Source organism: Hyperoodon ampullatus, assembly GCF_949752795.1.
Source record: "Hyperoodon ampullatus genome assembly, chromosome: 5".
NCBI classification, from domain to species: Eukaryota; Metazoa; Chordata; class Mammalia; order Artiodactyla; family Ziphiidae; genus Hyperoodon; species Hyperoodon ampullatus.
Window position 1 is genome coordinate 66,840,113 of NC_136918.1, and position 15,598 is coordinate 66,855,710.

The 15,598-nt window shown below is 38.3% G+C and overlaps 1 protein-coding gene across 1 annotated transcript; it reads left to right on the plus strand.

Moving 5' to 3' along the window:
- Positions 1-311: 311 nt before the first annotated feature.
- SPTSSB (serine palmitoyltransferase small subunit B) lies at positions 312-542 on the plus strand (the record flags this gene model as incomplete). Its single annotated transcript, XM_079704449.1, has 1 exon — positions 312-542. The coding sequence occupies one exon, from the start codon at positions 312-314 to the stop codon at positions 540-542; it is 231 nt and encodes a 76-aa protein (XP_079560575.1).
- Positions 543-15,598: the final 15,056 nt, after the last annotated feature.

A 15,598-nucleotide genomic window follows, 5' to 3' on the forward strand; every position in this document is an offset into this window, starting at 1 on the left:
TCACTAGAGTTATTACTAGCAATTATTTTTAGATAAATGTCACTGTTAATAATATTATTGCTATTCATTCTAGTAGTAATTATTAGTAGTAATGGCAATATTATTAATTCCTATGATTAATATGTTATTATTTCCATAAAATATTCCTATTAGTAATTCACTCAATGATCATTAACATTCTTTGAAAATTTTTGACATGCTGAGATCATGAAAATATCAGGAGATTCTGTGTTTAGTGCCTTATTTTTTTTTCTTCTAATCTGTTACCTTTTTTAACAGGACAGACTTTCTGCAGCTTGAAGGAAGCAGCCATGGATTTCAAACGTGTGAAGGACTATTTCTCCTGGCTCTACTATCAATACCAAATCATTAGCTGCTGTGCTGTCTTAGAGCCCTGGGAGCGATCCATGTTCAATACCATCTTAATAACCATTTTTGCTATGGTGGTATACACCGCCTATGTTTTTATCCCAATCCACATTCGCCTGGCTTGGGAATTTTTCTCCAAAATGTGTGGCTATCACAGTACAATTTCTAATTGATCTTGTTTGTATCCTGTGAACTGGCATTACATATGTGTACGTTGCTTACAATGTATTAATTTAGGGGAATACTGTAGCTTCTTTCACTATCTCACCTGAAAAGCTCTCTCCTCTCTATGCATTCATATCCTGCCTGAAATTTGAGATAGATGTCTCTTTAGGTTCTTTGGTACATGATACTTTGTGCATCAGACCATAGATAACACAATGACCTTACCTCACATACCATATTCTCTCAGCTTAAATCTATGACTTTAGATTTTGTTTTTAATTGGGAAATTTCATATAAACTTTTTCTGGGAAGTAGGCTCATAAGAGACCTATCAGAATCATATTTAAAATGCTCTCTTGATACCTATTCTATAGTGAAGGATATATTTTTTAAAAATTTGTTCATACACTACTGTCAAAAGTATCCTATCTTGTTTACAATATACAAAAAGATCTGAATAAATTATATAGACCCCCTAAAGTCTTATTTTCTAGTAACCTGCTGATACCTAAAATTCTTTTACTACAAGCGCAAAAGAATAGGTTGAAGGTAATTATCTCCTTTCAGACATGGTTCATGAATTTTTTCAAGTGTCTCTAAAAGTCTGGCTTTATAACAGTTTAAAATCAACAATGTTGATTTTAGATGACCCAGTAAGTATTATAATACAAAATCATTTTAAGTGTAAGAAAAAGTATACAATCAAAGTAAATTCAGATACTGTGACTTGTGATGCTGCCTTGCCTTGCATGATGCTGGGGGAAAAGAGACAAGAAATTGCATCCTTTCTGTGCTTTCACTCAGTGGAGGGGTGGGGTGGGGGGAATCATATATTGGGCTACAGGAAGAAAAGCTAATAAATAGGCTGGAAGTAATATTCTACCAGCAGGAACTCGACAGCTCCAGTTAAATGTTTTGATGCAGTGGCTCCTTTGCAGAGCAAAACCAAGATTTATTAAATTTCCTTCAAAGTGTTTATCTTAAAAACAAATACAAGTTTTTAATTATACTGCTGAATCAAATGTGAATGCCAAAGGCAAAACCTTGCAGTTTTTCTTTCCTCTCAATATATCTTAATGTTAGTAATTCTGGAGGGTAAAAATGTAAATAGTTTTTGGACAATATTTGCACCCTTGTTTGTGTTATGAAAAAAAAATTTTCCAAGGAGAGCTAAAGAGAAAAATGTTTGGCATGCCAAATTAGCTTGCATGTTTGTTAAAAAAACAAAAAACACATGTTTTGAAGATAAACCAGATCTGAACATGTATGTGTTGATTTTTGCAAAATAAATTAGGTTTAATTTTATAAATAAAATATCCACCTTCAGATTTGCTTTTTTCTCCTATTGCACTAAATATCTAGGTGCTTACATCCATATTTCTCTGCAAACATCATTTCTTAGTGATCCAAGGTGGTAACTGATCTTAAGATGGTAGGGTAAAACTATTGATATATTTATCAAGAGTCTTCTCCATGGTGGACATGTTTTACATGTTGAAGTAGGTATTAAGATCTCCCAGTTACAGGTAAGGGACCTAGAACTTGGAAAAAGTATATTTCTTGTTCGAGGTCCTGTAACTACTAGTGGCGAAGCCAGGAAGCAAATCCAGGTCAGGACCACACTGGGCCCTGAAATATTTGCCTCATGGAAGCCCATGGAAGGACAATGTGAGCAAGTGAAAGTTAATGGGCTGGGGATTCCAAACGTGTTAGAAAGCAGAACGCCATCAATAAAAGGGGTCAGGGGCTGAGGAGACAGCCAAGGTTGGAGGAACAAGCTCAGGTCCCAGCTCTGCTTTTGCAGCTTAGTGGTGCTGTGTTCACCCATTTCTATGCTGTCCAGGCCCATAGGCCTCTTTTAAAAGAATGCTTCACTTTTAAATATTTAACAGAGGATTCTCAGTTAAGCTAGAACTTGAATGCATTCCCAGTTCACAATGATTCAACACCCTTATATACATGGACCCCTGTTAAGTACTCTTGGAATTCAATCACAAAGATACTGCACTGACCTTCTTAAAATTCTCCTTCTAAAATAAGAATCAAAATATTATAAATGTGAACAGACACAGTAAAGTTTAAGAAAGGATATTGCAAAGCACTGCCCTAGGATGTCACTTCAAAGGTAAGCATTTCCTCTGCACGATCAAAATAATAAACACAGGGTCCAAAAAATATAATCAAACATAGTTTAGAAAAAACTATCTGTATGCAGAAGGGAAGAAAGCTCTACCTGCTCTGCTCTGCTCTGTCAATTTTCTAGACTAAGCAGAGATGCTCTTTACCTTGACCATAGTTAGCCTAGATTAGGAACATTTATATGCTTTTCTTTTGCTTCTATTATTTGTATATTTCAATGGTATGTACAGAACTTTAAAAAAAAAACAGCTAAGGGTTTCATGGTTCAAATGGGCTTGCATTTGTCACTCACTAAACTAGGAATCATAAAATATTCCTTCACTGGCATTGGCCAAGTAAACAATCGCTTTTGTCTACTTGTGCAACAAAAAACACAAAAGGCCAAGAAATCAGGCAGTTTGAACATCAAGATAGGACTGGTCAGTCTTATTAACAAGTCATACAAGCGAAAAAAAATCGCTTGTCAACATTTTCTACTTATTTCTTCTATCACTAACATATTTGGGTCTTCTCGCTAGTGGAGGCCGTGCCTCTGGAAGGCAGGAAATTTGTCCTTATTTCTGCATCCTCAGTTTCTGGCCCAGTGACTGGTACAGAGATGAGCAGATACACATCCGACGAAACATGACGTAGTTCCCCATACCCTCTTTCCACACAGAAACAAAGAAGCTCAGGATGTATAGCTTCAGGCTATTGACCAAAAGAGTAACATTCTTCATTTACTCATTCATTCAACAAATGTATTAAAAGTCAACCACGTGTTGAGGGTAGATATAGGAATAGAGAGAGGGATAGATATGAAGAAAGTACAGTAGAAACTAGGGGTTAGGTATTCAGGTGTTCATTATAAAAGTCTCTGTGCTGTATGTTTGAAATTTTTTATTTAAAAAATGCTGGGGAAAAAGTCCACCATGTGCTAGTCACTGAGCTTGCCACTAAGAAACAAAGATGAACAAGACAGAAAGAGAAACATCCCTGAATTTATGAATCATACAATCTGGTAGGCAAGATGACACAAGAAAAAAAATAAGCAAATGAACTATTCATAAATTGTTATAAGGTTTTATGAAAGAAACAGCAGAGCGCAGGAGAGAAAGTAACAGAGGGTGGGGGACAGTGGGGCACAGAAGGGGCATTGTATTAGGGGAATTCAAACTTCTCTCATTGCAGGTCTCTAAGCAGGGGGGTGATGTGGAGGGTGGGGTCCTTTACAATGTAAGATGAGGACACTGGCTGCTGTGAGAGTGGATGGGATGGGGCATGAGTCTGGGCAGGAGGACCTAGCATAGATGAGAGCCAGACTAAGATGGTGGCATCAGAGACAGAGACACACGGTCTGATGTGACATAATTTTTGGAGCTAGAAAGTCAACATATCTTGCTTACGGGTTGGATCAAAGGAGGAATTTCATTAAATACACAACGTATTTTTTTAAAAACATCTAACTCATCTAAAGGAAACTTTTCCAGAGCCAATCAGCTGCCCATAAGAAAGGATAGAGATTTGGTGGGGCTAATGGTGGACTCTGGGAGGTCTCATGCCAAGGAGTACTTCCCAGAACTTCTGCTGCCAGTGTTCTTGTCCCCATGGTAAGCCACAGCCACCCCCCACCTCTGTAGGAGACCCTCCAACACTAGCAGCCATGGGGCTGACTGAGTCTTTCTGCTCCGGCCGGGTGTCAGGCCTGTGCATCTGAGGTGGGAGAGCCGAGTTCAGGACATTGCTCCATAAGAGACCTCCCAGCTCCATGTAATATCAAATGGTGAAAGCTCTCCCAGAGATTCCATCTCAAAGCTAAGACCCAGTTCCACTCAACGACCAGCAAGCTACAGTGCTGGACACCCTATGCCAAACAACTAGCAAGACGGGAACACAACCCCACCCATTAGCAGAGAGGCTGCCTAAAATCATAATAAGGTCACAGACACCCCAAAACACACCACCGGATGCGGTCCTGCCCACCAAAAAGACAAGTACCAGCCTCATCCAGCAGAACATAGGCACTAGTCCCCTCCACCAGGAAGCCTACACAACCCACTGAACCAACCTTAGCCGCTGGGGGCAGACACCAAAAACAACAGGAACAATGGACATGCAGCCTGCAAAAAGAGGACTCTAAACATAGTAAGTTAAGCAAAATGAGAAGACAGAGAAACACACAGCAGATGAAGGAGCAAGGTAAAAACCCACCAGACCAAACAAATGAAGAGGAAATAGACAGTTTACCTGAAAAATAATTCAGAGTAATGATAGTAAAGATGATCCAAAATCTTGGAAACAGAATGGAGAAAATACAGGAAACGTTTAACAAGGACATAGAAGAACTAAAGAGCAAACAAACAATGATGAACAACACAATAAATGAAATTAAAAATTCTCTAGAAGGCATCAATAGCAGAATAACTGAGGCAGAAGAACGGATAAGTGACCTGGAAGATAAAATAGTGGAAATAACTACTGCAGAGCAGAAGAAAGAAAAAAGAATGAAAAGAATTGAGGACAGTCTCAGAGACCTCTGGGACAACATTAAACACACCAACATTCGAATTATAGGGGGCCCAGAAGAAGAAGAGAAAAAGAGAGGGACTGAGAAAATATTTGAAGAGATTATAGTTGAAAACTTCCCTAATATGGGAAAGCAAATAGTCAATCAAGTCCAGGAAATGCAGAGAGTCCCATACAGGATAAATCCAAGGAGAGACACACCAAGACACATATTAATCAAACTATCAAAAATTAAATACAAAGAAAAAATTTTAAAAGCACCAAGGGAAAAACAACAAATAACATAACGGAATCCCCATAAGTTTAAGAGCTGATCTTTCAGCAGAAACTCTGCAAGCCAGAAGCGAGTGGCAGGACATATTTAAAGTGATGAAAGGGAAAAATCTACAACTAAGATTACACTACCCAGCAAGGATCTCATTCAGATTCGATGGGGAAATTAAAACCTTTACAGACAAGCAAAAGCTAAAAGAATTCAACACCACCAAAGCAGCTTTACAACAAATGCTAAAGGAACTTCTCTAGGCAGGAAACACAAGAGAAGAAAAAGACCTACAAAAACAAATCCAAAAGAGTTAAGAAAATGGTAATAGGAACATACATATCGATAATTACCTTAAATGTAAATGGGTTAAATGCTCCAACCAAAAGACATAGACTGGCTGAATGGATACAAAAACAAGACCTGTATATATGCTGTCTACAAGAGACCCACTTCAGACCCACCTCAGACACATACAGACTAAAAGTGAGGAAATGGAAAAAGATATTCCATGCAAATGGAAATCAAAAGAAAGCTGTCTCATATCAGAAAAAAATAGACCTCAAAATAAAGACTATTACAAGAGACAAAGAAAGACATGACTTTATGATCAAGGGATCAATCCAAGAAGAAGATATAACAATTGTAAATATTTATGCACCCAACATAGGAGCACCTCAATACATAAGGCAACTGCTAACAGCTATAAAAGAGGAAATCAACAGTAACACAATAATAGTGGGGGACTTTAACACCTCACTTACACCAATGGACAGATCATCCAAAATGAAAATAAATAAGGAAACACAAGCTTTAAATGATACATTAAACAACATGGACTTAATTGATATTTATAGGACATTCCATCCAAAAACAACAGAATACACTTTCTTCTCAAGTGCTCAAGGAACATTTTCCAGAATAGATCATATCTTGGGTCACAAATCAAGCCTTGGTAAATTTAAGAAAATTGAAATCATATCAAGTATCTTTTCCGAGCACAACACTATGAGACTAGATATCAATGACAGGAAAAAATCTATAAAAAAAATACAAATACATGGAGGCTAAACAATACACTACTTAATAACACAGAGATCACTGAAAAAATCAAAGAGGAAATCAAAAAATACCTAGAAACAAATGACAATGTAAACATGATGACTCAAAACCTAGGGGATGCAGCAACAGCAGTTTTAAGAGGGAAGTTTATAGCAATACAATCCTACCTCAAGAAACAAGAAACATCTCAAATAAACAACCTAACCTTATACCTAAAGCAATTAGAGAAAGAAGAACAAAAAAAACCCCAAAGTTACCAGAAGGAAAGAAATCATAAAGATCAGATCAGAAACAAATGAAGAAAATGATAGCAAAGAGCGATAAAGCTAAAACCTTGTTCTTTGCGAAGATAAACAAAATTGATAAACCATTAGCCAGACTCATCAAGAAAAAAAGGGAGAAGACTCAAATCAACAGAATTAGTAATGAAAAAGGAGAAGTAACAACTGACACTGAAAAAATATAAAGGATCATGAGAGATTACTACAAGCAACTCTATGCCAATAAAATGGACAACCTGAAAGACATGGACATTCTTAGAAAAGCACAACCTTCCTAGACTGAACCAGGAAGATATAGAAAATATAAACAGACCAATCACAAGCACTGAAATTGAGACTGTGATTAAAAATCTTCCAACCAACCAACACCCAGGACCAGACGGCTTCACAGGCAAATTCCATGAAATGTTTAGAGAAGAGCTAACACCTATCCTTCTCAAAATCTTCCAAAATATAGCAGAGGGAGGAACACTCCCAAAATCATTCTACAAGGCCACCATCACCCTGATACCAAAACCGGACAAAGATGTCACAAAGGAAGAAAACTACAGGCCAATATTACTGATGAATATAGATGCAAAAATCCTTAACAAAATACTAGCAAAGAGAATCCAACAGCAGATTTAAAGGATCATACACCATGATCAAGTGGGGTTTATCCCAGGAATGCAAGGATTCTTCAATATATGCAAATGAATCCATGTGATAAACCATATTAACAAATTGAAGGAGAAAAACCATATGACATATCATCCCAATAGATGCAGAAAAAGCTTTCGACAAAATTCAACACCAAGTTATGGTAAAAAAAAAAAAAAAAAAAACCTCCAGAAAGTAGGCATAGAGGGAACTGAACTTACCTCAACATAATAAACTCCATATATGACAAACCCACAGCCAACATCGTTCTCAGTGGTGAAAAACTGAAACCATTTCCACTAAGATCAGGAACAAGACAAGGTTGCCCATTCTCACCATTATTATTCAACTTAGTTTTGGAAGTTTTAGCCACAGAAATCAGAGAAGAAAAAGAATTAAAAGGAATCCAAATCAGAAAAGAAGAAGTAAAGCTGTCACTGTTTGCAGATGACATGATACTATACACAGAGAATCCTAAAGATGCTACCAGAAAACTACTAGAGCTAATCAATGAATTTGGTAAAGTAGCAGGATACAAAATTAATGCACAGAAATCTCTGGCATTCCTATACACTAATGATGAAACATCTGAAAGACAAAATCAGGAAACACTCTCATTTAGCATTGCAACAAAAAGAATAAAATACCTAGGAATAAACCTACCAAAGGAGACAAAAGACCTGTATGCAGAAAATGGTAAGACACTGATGAAAGGAATTAAAGATGATACAAACAGATGGAGAGATATACCATGTTCTTGGATTGGAAGAATCAACATTGTGAAAATGACTCTACTACCCAAAGCAATCTACAGATTCAATGCAATCCCTATCAAACTACCAATGGCATTTTTCACAGAACTAGAACAAAAAATTTCACAATTTGTATGGAAGCACAAAGACCCCAAATAGCCAAAGCAATCTTGAGAAAGAAAAATGGAGCTGGAGGAATCAGGCTCCCAGACTTCAGACTATACTACAAAGCTACAGTAATCAAGACAGTATGGTACTGGCACAAAAACAGAAATATAGATCAATGGAACAGGATAGAAAGCCCAGAGATAAACCCACACACATATGGTCACCTTATCTTTGATAAAGGAGGCAAGAATATACAGTGGAGAAAAGACACCTTCTTCAATAAGTGGTGCTGGGAAAACTGGACAGCTACATGTAAAAGAATGAAATTAGAACACTTCCTAACACCATACACAAAAATAAACTCCAAATGGATTAAAGACCTAAATGTAAGGCCAGACACTATAAAACTCTTAGAGGAAAACATAGGCAGAACACTCTATGATATAAATCACAGCAAGCTACTTTTTGACCCACCTCCTAGAGAAATGAAAAAACAAAAATAAACAAATGGGACCTAATGAAACTTAAAAGCTTTTGCACAGCAAAGGTAACCATAAACAAGACAAAAAGACAACCCTCAGAATGGGAGAAACTATTTGCAAATGAAGCAACTGACAGAGGATTAATCTCCAAAATTTACAAGCAGCTCATGAAGCTCAATATCAAAAAAACAAATACCTCAATTCAAAAATGGGCAGAAGACCTAAATAGACATTTCTCCAAAGAAGATATACAGATTGCCAACAAACACATGAAAGGATGCTCAACATCACTAATCATTAGAGAAATGCAGATCAAAACTACAATGAGGTATCACCTCACACCGGTCAGAATGGGCATCATCAAAAAATCTACAAACAACAAATGCTGGAGAGGATATGGAGAAAAAGGAACCCTCTTGCACTGTTGGTGGGAATGTAAATTGATACAGCCACTATGGAGAACAGTATGGAGGTTCCTTAAAAAACTAAAAATACAACTACCATATGACCCAGCAATCCCACTACTGGGCATATACCCTGAGAAAACCATAATTCAAAAGGAGTCATGTACCACAATGCTCACTGCAGCTCTTTTTACAATTGCCAGGACATGGAAGCAACCTAAGTGTCCATTGACAGATGAATGGATAAAGATGTGGCACATATATACAATGCAATAGTACTCAGTCATAAAAAGGAATGAAATTGAGTTATTTGTAGTGAGATGTAGAGTCTGTCATACAGAGTGAAGTAAGTCAGAAAGAGAAAAACAAATACCGTATGCTAACACATATATATGGAATCTAAAAAAGAAAAAAAGGTTCTGAAGAACGTAGGGGCAGGACAAGAATAAAGACACAGATGTAGAGAATGGACTTGAGGACACAGAGAGGGAGAAGGTTAAGTTGGGACAAAGTGAGAGAGTGGCATGGACTTATATATACTACCAAATGTAAAATAGATAGCTAGTGGGAAGCAGCCTCATAGCACAGGGAGATCAGCTCGGTGCTTTGTGACCAGCTAGAGGGGTGGGATAAGGAGCGTGGGAGGGAGACACAAGAAGGAGGAGATATAGGGATATATGTATATGTATAGCTGATTCACTTTGTTATAAAGCAGAAACTAACACACCATTGTAAAGCAATTATTCTCCAATAAAGATGTTTAAAAAAATCACATCAAAAAGAATAAAATACCTGGGAATAAACTTAAAAAAAAAAAAAGGATAGAACCTTTTCAAGAGGTTGAAGGAAACAAACTTTATATATTTTTACCCACTTTTTCTAGGTTTTGAAGCTTCACTGTATCTCATCAAGAGTCCCTATACTTCTGATTGGAAGAAAGGACTCCAATTTTCTACCATGAAACAGAACGTTATTCTCTAGGTATTGATACATTGCATCGTCAAAGTTGACTAACCAAAACATCAGTAGCCTGGCTGTTCCTAGGGATTAAATTATCCCAACAGTAATTCTGGAGCTTGTAAAGGCCTTGCGAGCAAACTTCAGTGTTTGGGTTCTCTTTGATTCATTCCTGAATTATGATGTTGAGAATCATGAACATAATAGTATTGAGAAGATTTAATGGTGGGGTTAGCAGGGCAGAGTGGACCAATTTTTAATTTCAGTTACTTTCTTGGAGGTTATAAGGAAAGAGGAGGCAGAAGGAGTTCCAAAATAAAATTACAGTTGCCTTTACTGTAATGACAAAGCCTATTTCTGTAGCAACGATGACATATCCCATTGACAATATTCACACTTCTAATCATTTCCATATGAAATTCAGAATTCAAATTGCTCCTTTTTATTATTGTATTTTTATTTCTAACAGAGGTAGCACTCAACCCAGATGTCTGAGTGTGGGACAGAGGGAGACTGCTAAATATAGGCGAGAGCTCCCTATGCCCTACCTTCCCAGCCTCTGTCTGCACAGCCACCCCCACACACATGGCAGGTTAATTCCCTGGATGGCACGGTCTTGGTCACTAGGGAAGCACTGACTGAGGAGAGCCTCATATCACTCAACATGGATTCCTACTCAGTGATGACACTGGACTGGAGAAAGTGATGACGGGGGAAGAGGAGAGAGAGCGAATGGGGGAGAGCAGCGAAGAGGGAAAAAGGAAAAGGAAGAAGCGTCATCCTTTTGTTTTCTAAGTTTATACGGGAAGGTCTCACTTCCAAGTAAATTGCAGTGCTTCTCCTCTGTCCTTATCCCTCACAGAACTTCCCTGATCTCATATTTTTTCCTAACATGAGCCATATCTAAGTACTTTACATCTTGTTCATATTAATATTTCAGTTTCTTTTGTTAAAATAATTCACTTTTGCCCAAGGTTAAAGCAAACCTGAATAACCAGGCGGCCGATTTCTCCATCCTCCAGTGGGTCTTATGTCTTCTCTCCTCTTACAGCCTGGCTTATAAAGTTCCCTCTGTCTAAGCTCATCTCGACCCCACTCCCTCACTATTTCTAGAAGTTAGGTCACTTCATTAGAAAATTAGTGAGTGGAGTGAAGTCTCTCCAGTGATTTTTCCAATTAAAAAGCCTATAGTCTATGAAATTCTAGTGACTTTCAGCATTTCAGCTTCCTGAAGCTTTGGTTATTGACAGGAGCCTGACCTTTCTCTGAAATTCTATGGCCTTTATTACCCCAGCACTAACGATCATTGTTGTGAAAGGTAATATAATATAGTCTATAAATAAAAACAAAAGAGCAAACAAATATACAAAATCCCAAAGAGCAATCAATCAGTCTTTTACCTGAGATTGAGGTGAGAAAATCTATTCATTCAGTGGTTGGTGGGCTTATGGGAGAGGCCTCCCTGCGGGGTTCGTCTTGCATTTCAGTAGCTACCTCTACTCCATACCCCCTCTGCCCAATCTCCCGTAGCCCCTCAGTCCTTTCAACCTCCTCATGGCCCTCACCCTGTCAACTCTTACATGCAGCCCCAAAAAGGGTTTACTGTCATTCTCTGCAACCTCAATTTTCACCACTGGATGGGAGGAACATGTGAGATCAGGAGTGAGGAAGTACGGCTCTAAGTAGAATCAAAACAGAGGGAAGGTTGCTTCCATGTCCTGGCTATTGTAAATAGTGCTGCAATGAACACTGTGGTACATGACTCTTTTTGAATTATGGTTTTCTCAGGGTATATGCCCAGTAGTGGGATTGCTGGGTCATATGGTAGTTCTATTTTTAGTTTTTTAAGGAACCTCCAAATACCATATGCTAACACATATATATGGAATAAAAAAAAAATGGTTCTGATGAACCTAGGGGCGGGACAAGAATAAAGACACAGGCGTAGAGAATGGACTTGAGGACACGGGGAGGGTGTAGGGTAAGCTGGGACCAAGTGAGAGAGTGGCATGGACATATATACACTCCCAAATGTAAAATAGCTAGCTAGTGGGGAGCAGCTGCATGGCACAGGGAGATCAGCTCAGTGCTTTGTGACCACCTAGAGGGGTGGGATAGGGAGGGTGGGAGGGAGACTCAAGAGGGAGGGGTTATGGGGATATAAGTATGCATATGGCTGATTCACTTTGTTACATGGCAGAAACTAACACAACACTGTAAAGCAATTATACTCCAATAATGATGTTAAAAAAAAAAAAAAAGGGAAGGGGTTCATGTCCTGGTGTAGCCAACAGGCAAACTGTCCAAAAAAATCAGCTGTCAAATATGCCCTTCTGGTAGTCTTATCTCTTGCACCTTATTATGCAAAGGCAATACCATCCTCCGAGTCCTGAGTTACATTTTCGTGAACCAGAGAAAGTACCTGGCTCCAAAGAAGGAGAGGGAAGAAGAAAAGTCCATTGCCCATATATGCATATTCTGTGCCTCTCCTGTGTCAATTTCCAAAAAGTTATGCTGGTGTTGTTTCTGGAGAGCACATACTGATTTTTTGCCCCAGGTATTCTTGTAAAAGCTCATTAAGTGAACGGATTGATGAATACATTAAGTCCTTTTTGTAATTCGAGGTTAGGAGGCATAGAGTCATATTCCAGACATGATTTGTCCTTAGAAATTGTATCAAATGATTCACCTATAAGGAGAGTTTTAAAACTCTGAACAAGTAGGTGAAGGTTTTGAGAAATTGCTGACCCTCCCCTGTATTCTCCTACCTGTTTCGCCTTCTCTCTGCTCCTGCATTTATTCTCACAGCAATCCCTACACCAGCGTTGTTAAAAAGGAGGAGGATCCAAAAAAGGCTGATGTATTTGCTGCTCAAGGACCACACCATTGGTTTACCTCTGTGCCTATACATTAGAATCATCTGGGAGCTTTAGAAACATCAGTGCCTGGCCCCACCCAGAAAATTAAATCACAATCCCTGGAGGGGGCCCCAGCATGGGAGGTTTAAAAGCTCCCCAGGTGATTCTAATATTCAGCCAAGATTGAAACCACTTTACTAGGGTTTCAGCAATGCTAATTAAATCACTCAGATCCAGCTTAGAGCTAGACCCTCCACTTTTACCCACTTGCCAGGTTCCCTGAACATGTCTGTGATATGGTCAAGACTCCACTGTTTGTCTAGATCCAGTCTTAATCTTAAAACACACCACTTCCCTACAGTTCTTCAGTAAAAGTAGTTAACACTCCCATAAGAGCTTGAAGTGCTAAATCATTAAGAATATCACATTCCCTGTTGGATATTTTTCCATGTAATGATGTCTTCAATCATTTCATCATGAATCATTTAAAAGCAGTAAAATATCACAATTTATGCTTATAGGCACGAAGCTCTAAGTACACTCAGTCTGCTGTTGATTAGCCTGGAGTTTTTCATTTGCAACCTGACTACAAGATCATGCCACAATAATTTGGTTAAGCCAGATAGATAGTGCCATCAGCACTGCTGCAGAGCAAGCAAGGCTTATGAATTTCACTACAGTGTTGTAGGGCATCTCCTGGATGAATGATTGTACCTTGCTTCCTTTTGTTTTTAATTATTTGCAGCCATATGTCTTTAATGTAATAAATATATGATGTGATACTGTTAAAATCAAAAACAAAGAGACCAGCCTGGAAAAGTCCCTGAGCAGACAAAATCAGTTTAATCATACAAGCAAAGCTTAATTTAGCTCATTTTGCAAGACTAACTTGACCTGGGTCATTTCTTGCTTATGCCTCTGAAAATCATAAGCAAAACTTAAACTGTTTCTCCAAACTGATATGCGGTGGCCACTAACCAATTCCCTATCATTTAAGAAAATTCTAATATTATAACCAATCATGGTGAAGAATAAACAGTCACTGCCTTCCCAGTATATAATTTGTTTTTTAACAGTATACCTTGAGCCTCATTCCATGTTTTGGTTTGAGCGCTCCTGGTTCATAAACTGTCTCTGTGGTATGTGCACAATAAACTTTTACTGATTACTACTTCAATGATTCATTGGTTTTACTTCTGTTATTTATGAACTTTTGACAATACATATACACACATACATACACACACACACGTATATTTTATATATATGTATATTTAACCATCTAAAGCTACAACAATGTAATTGATGGCAGGGGCCATTGTAATCAGAAACTAAGCTAACCAAGTGATATGTTAGGAAAATAAATACCACCATACATGATGGCAAGACAAATACCAACCAAAGAGTGGAAAAACCCAATTTCCAGTTCTTGCTCTGGCTGGCTGTGTGGCCTTGGGCAAGTCACTTCAGTTCTCTAGGCTCCAGGTCCCTCTGCTGTGAAACAAGGGACTCACCTGGGAATGGCATATGTGTTCTTGTCTTTTCAGTCACACTGGCAGGACCTCTCTGGAGGGCCATGGTGAGAAGCGTTCTGAGGCTTCATCTGCTCACTGGAAAAAATACCATTATCAACATATCAGTGTCTGTCATGAGCTCAGGAGAAGCGAAGTGGAGTTTAAGTTCCACTGGGCCAAACACCAGAGAATTACTTTCCCAAACCAAAGGAGTGAATGGAGACCAGTAGAAATAAAATGAAAACAATTATTTACACCACCTTAGCTGCTAACATTTACAGTCTTATAAAAGTGTGTCCCTGCCTACTGGTAAAAAGCTGTCTTTACCTAGCACACTTATCCTTCAGCTCCCTTTCAAATTCTACCTCTTCTACCGGACCAACCACATGCCATAATAATAATTGGTAATATTTAGGTAGCATTTACTACGCATCAGGCACTGTTGTAAGCATTTTACACAAGTAATTCATTTAATCTTCACAGCAACCCTGTTAGGTAGATACTATTATTATTCCTTTTCTACAGATGGGGAGAGCCGAGGCACGGATTAAGTGACTTGCTCAATATTACACAGTCAGTGAGAGACCTTAAATTTGAACCGAGGCAGTCTGATCTAGAGAAATGTGTTTACCATTGGATGAAATATCCAATGTAAACACATTTCTGAATATCCAAATCAACCATCCCCTACACCATACTGTGTTTTTTGCATTCTATCATTTTCTGATTGTGTGATTACAGAAGATCGATTAGTGTGGTAAGTACTTTGAGATTCAGACATAACTTTATAGAGGGTGACCATACATCCTGGTTTGCTGACTCAGTGTCTTTGGATGAGGGTGGGGAAATTCAGAATAGGCTTCCTACATGAAGTGATGCCTGAGTTACTGAGTTATTAAAGAATAAATATCAATTAACCACGTTAAAATCTGCAGTTAGGGTCCGTTTGTTCTCTAATACAAACATTCTCCCTTGCCAATTGGTTATATTGCTTGGACCCCAGGATACATCCTTTTGTAAACGGAGTTGACTATCCCTCCCCCAAACTCAAAGAAAACATTAAATTACCTGCAAGAATAAAGTTCAGTCCTGGGGGTCGTG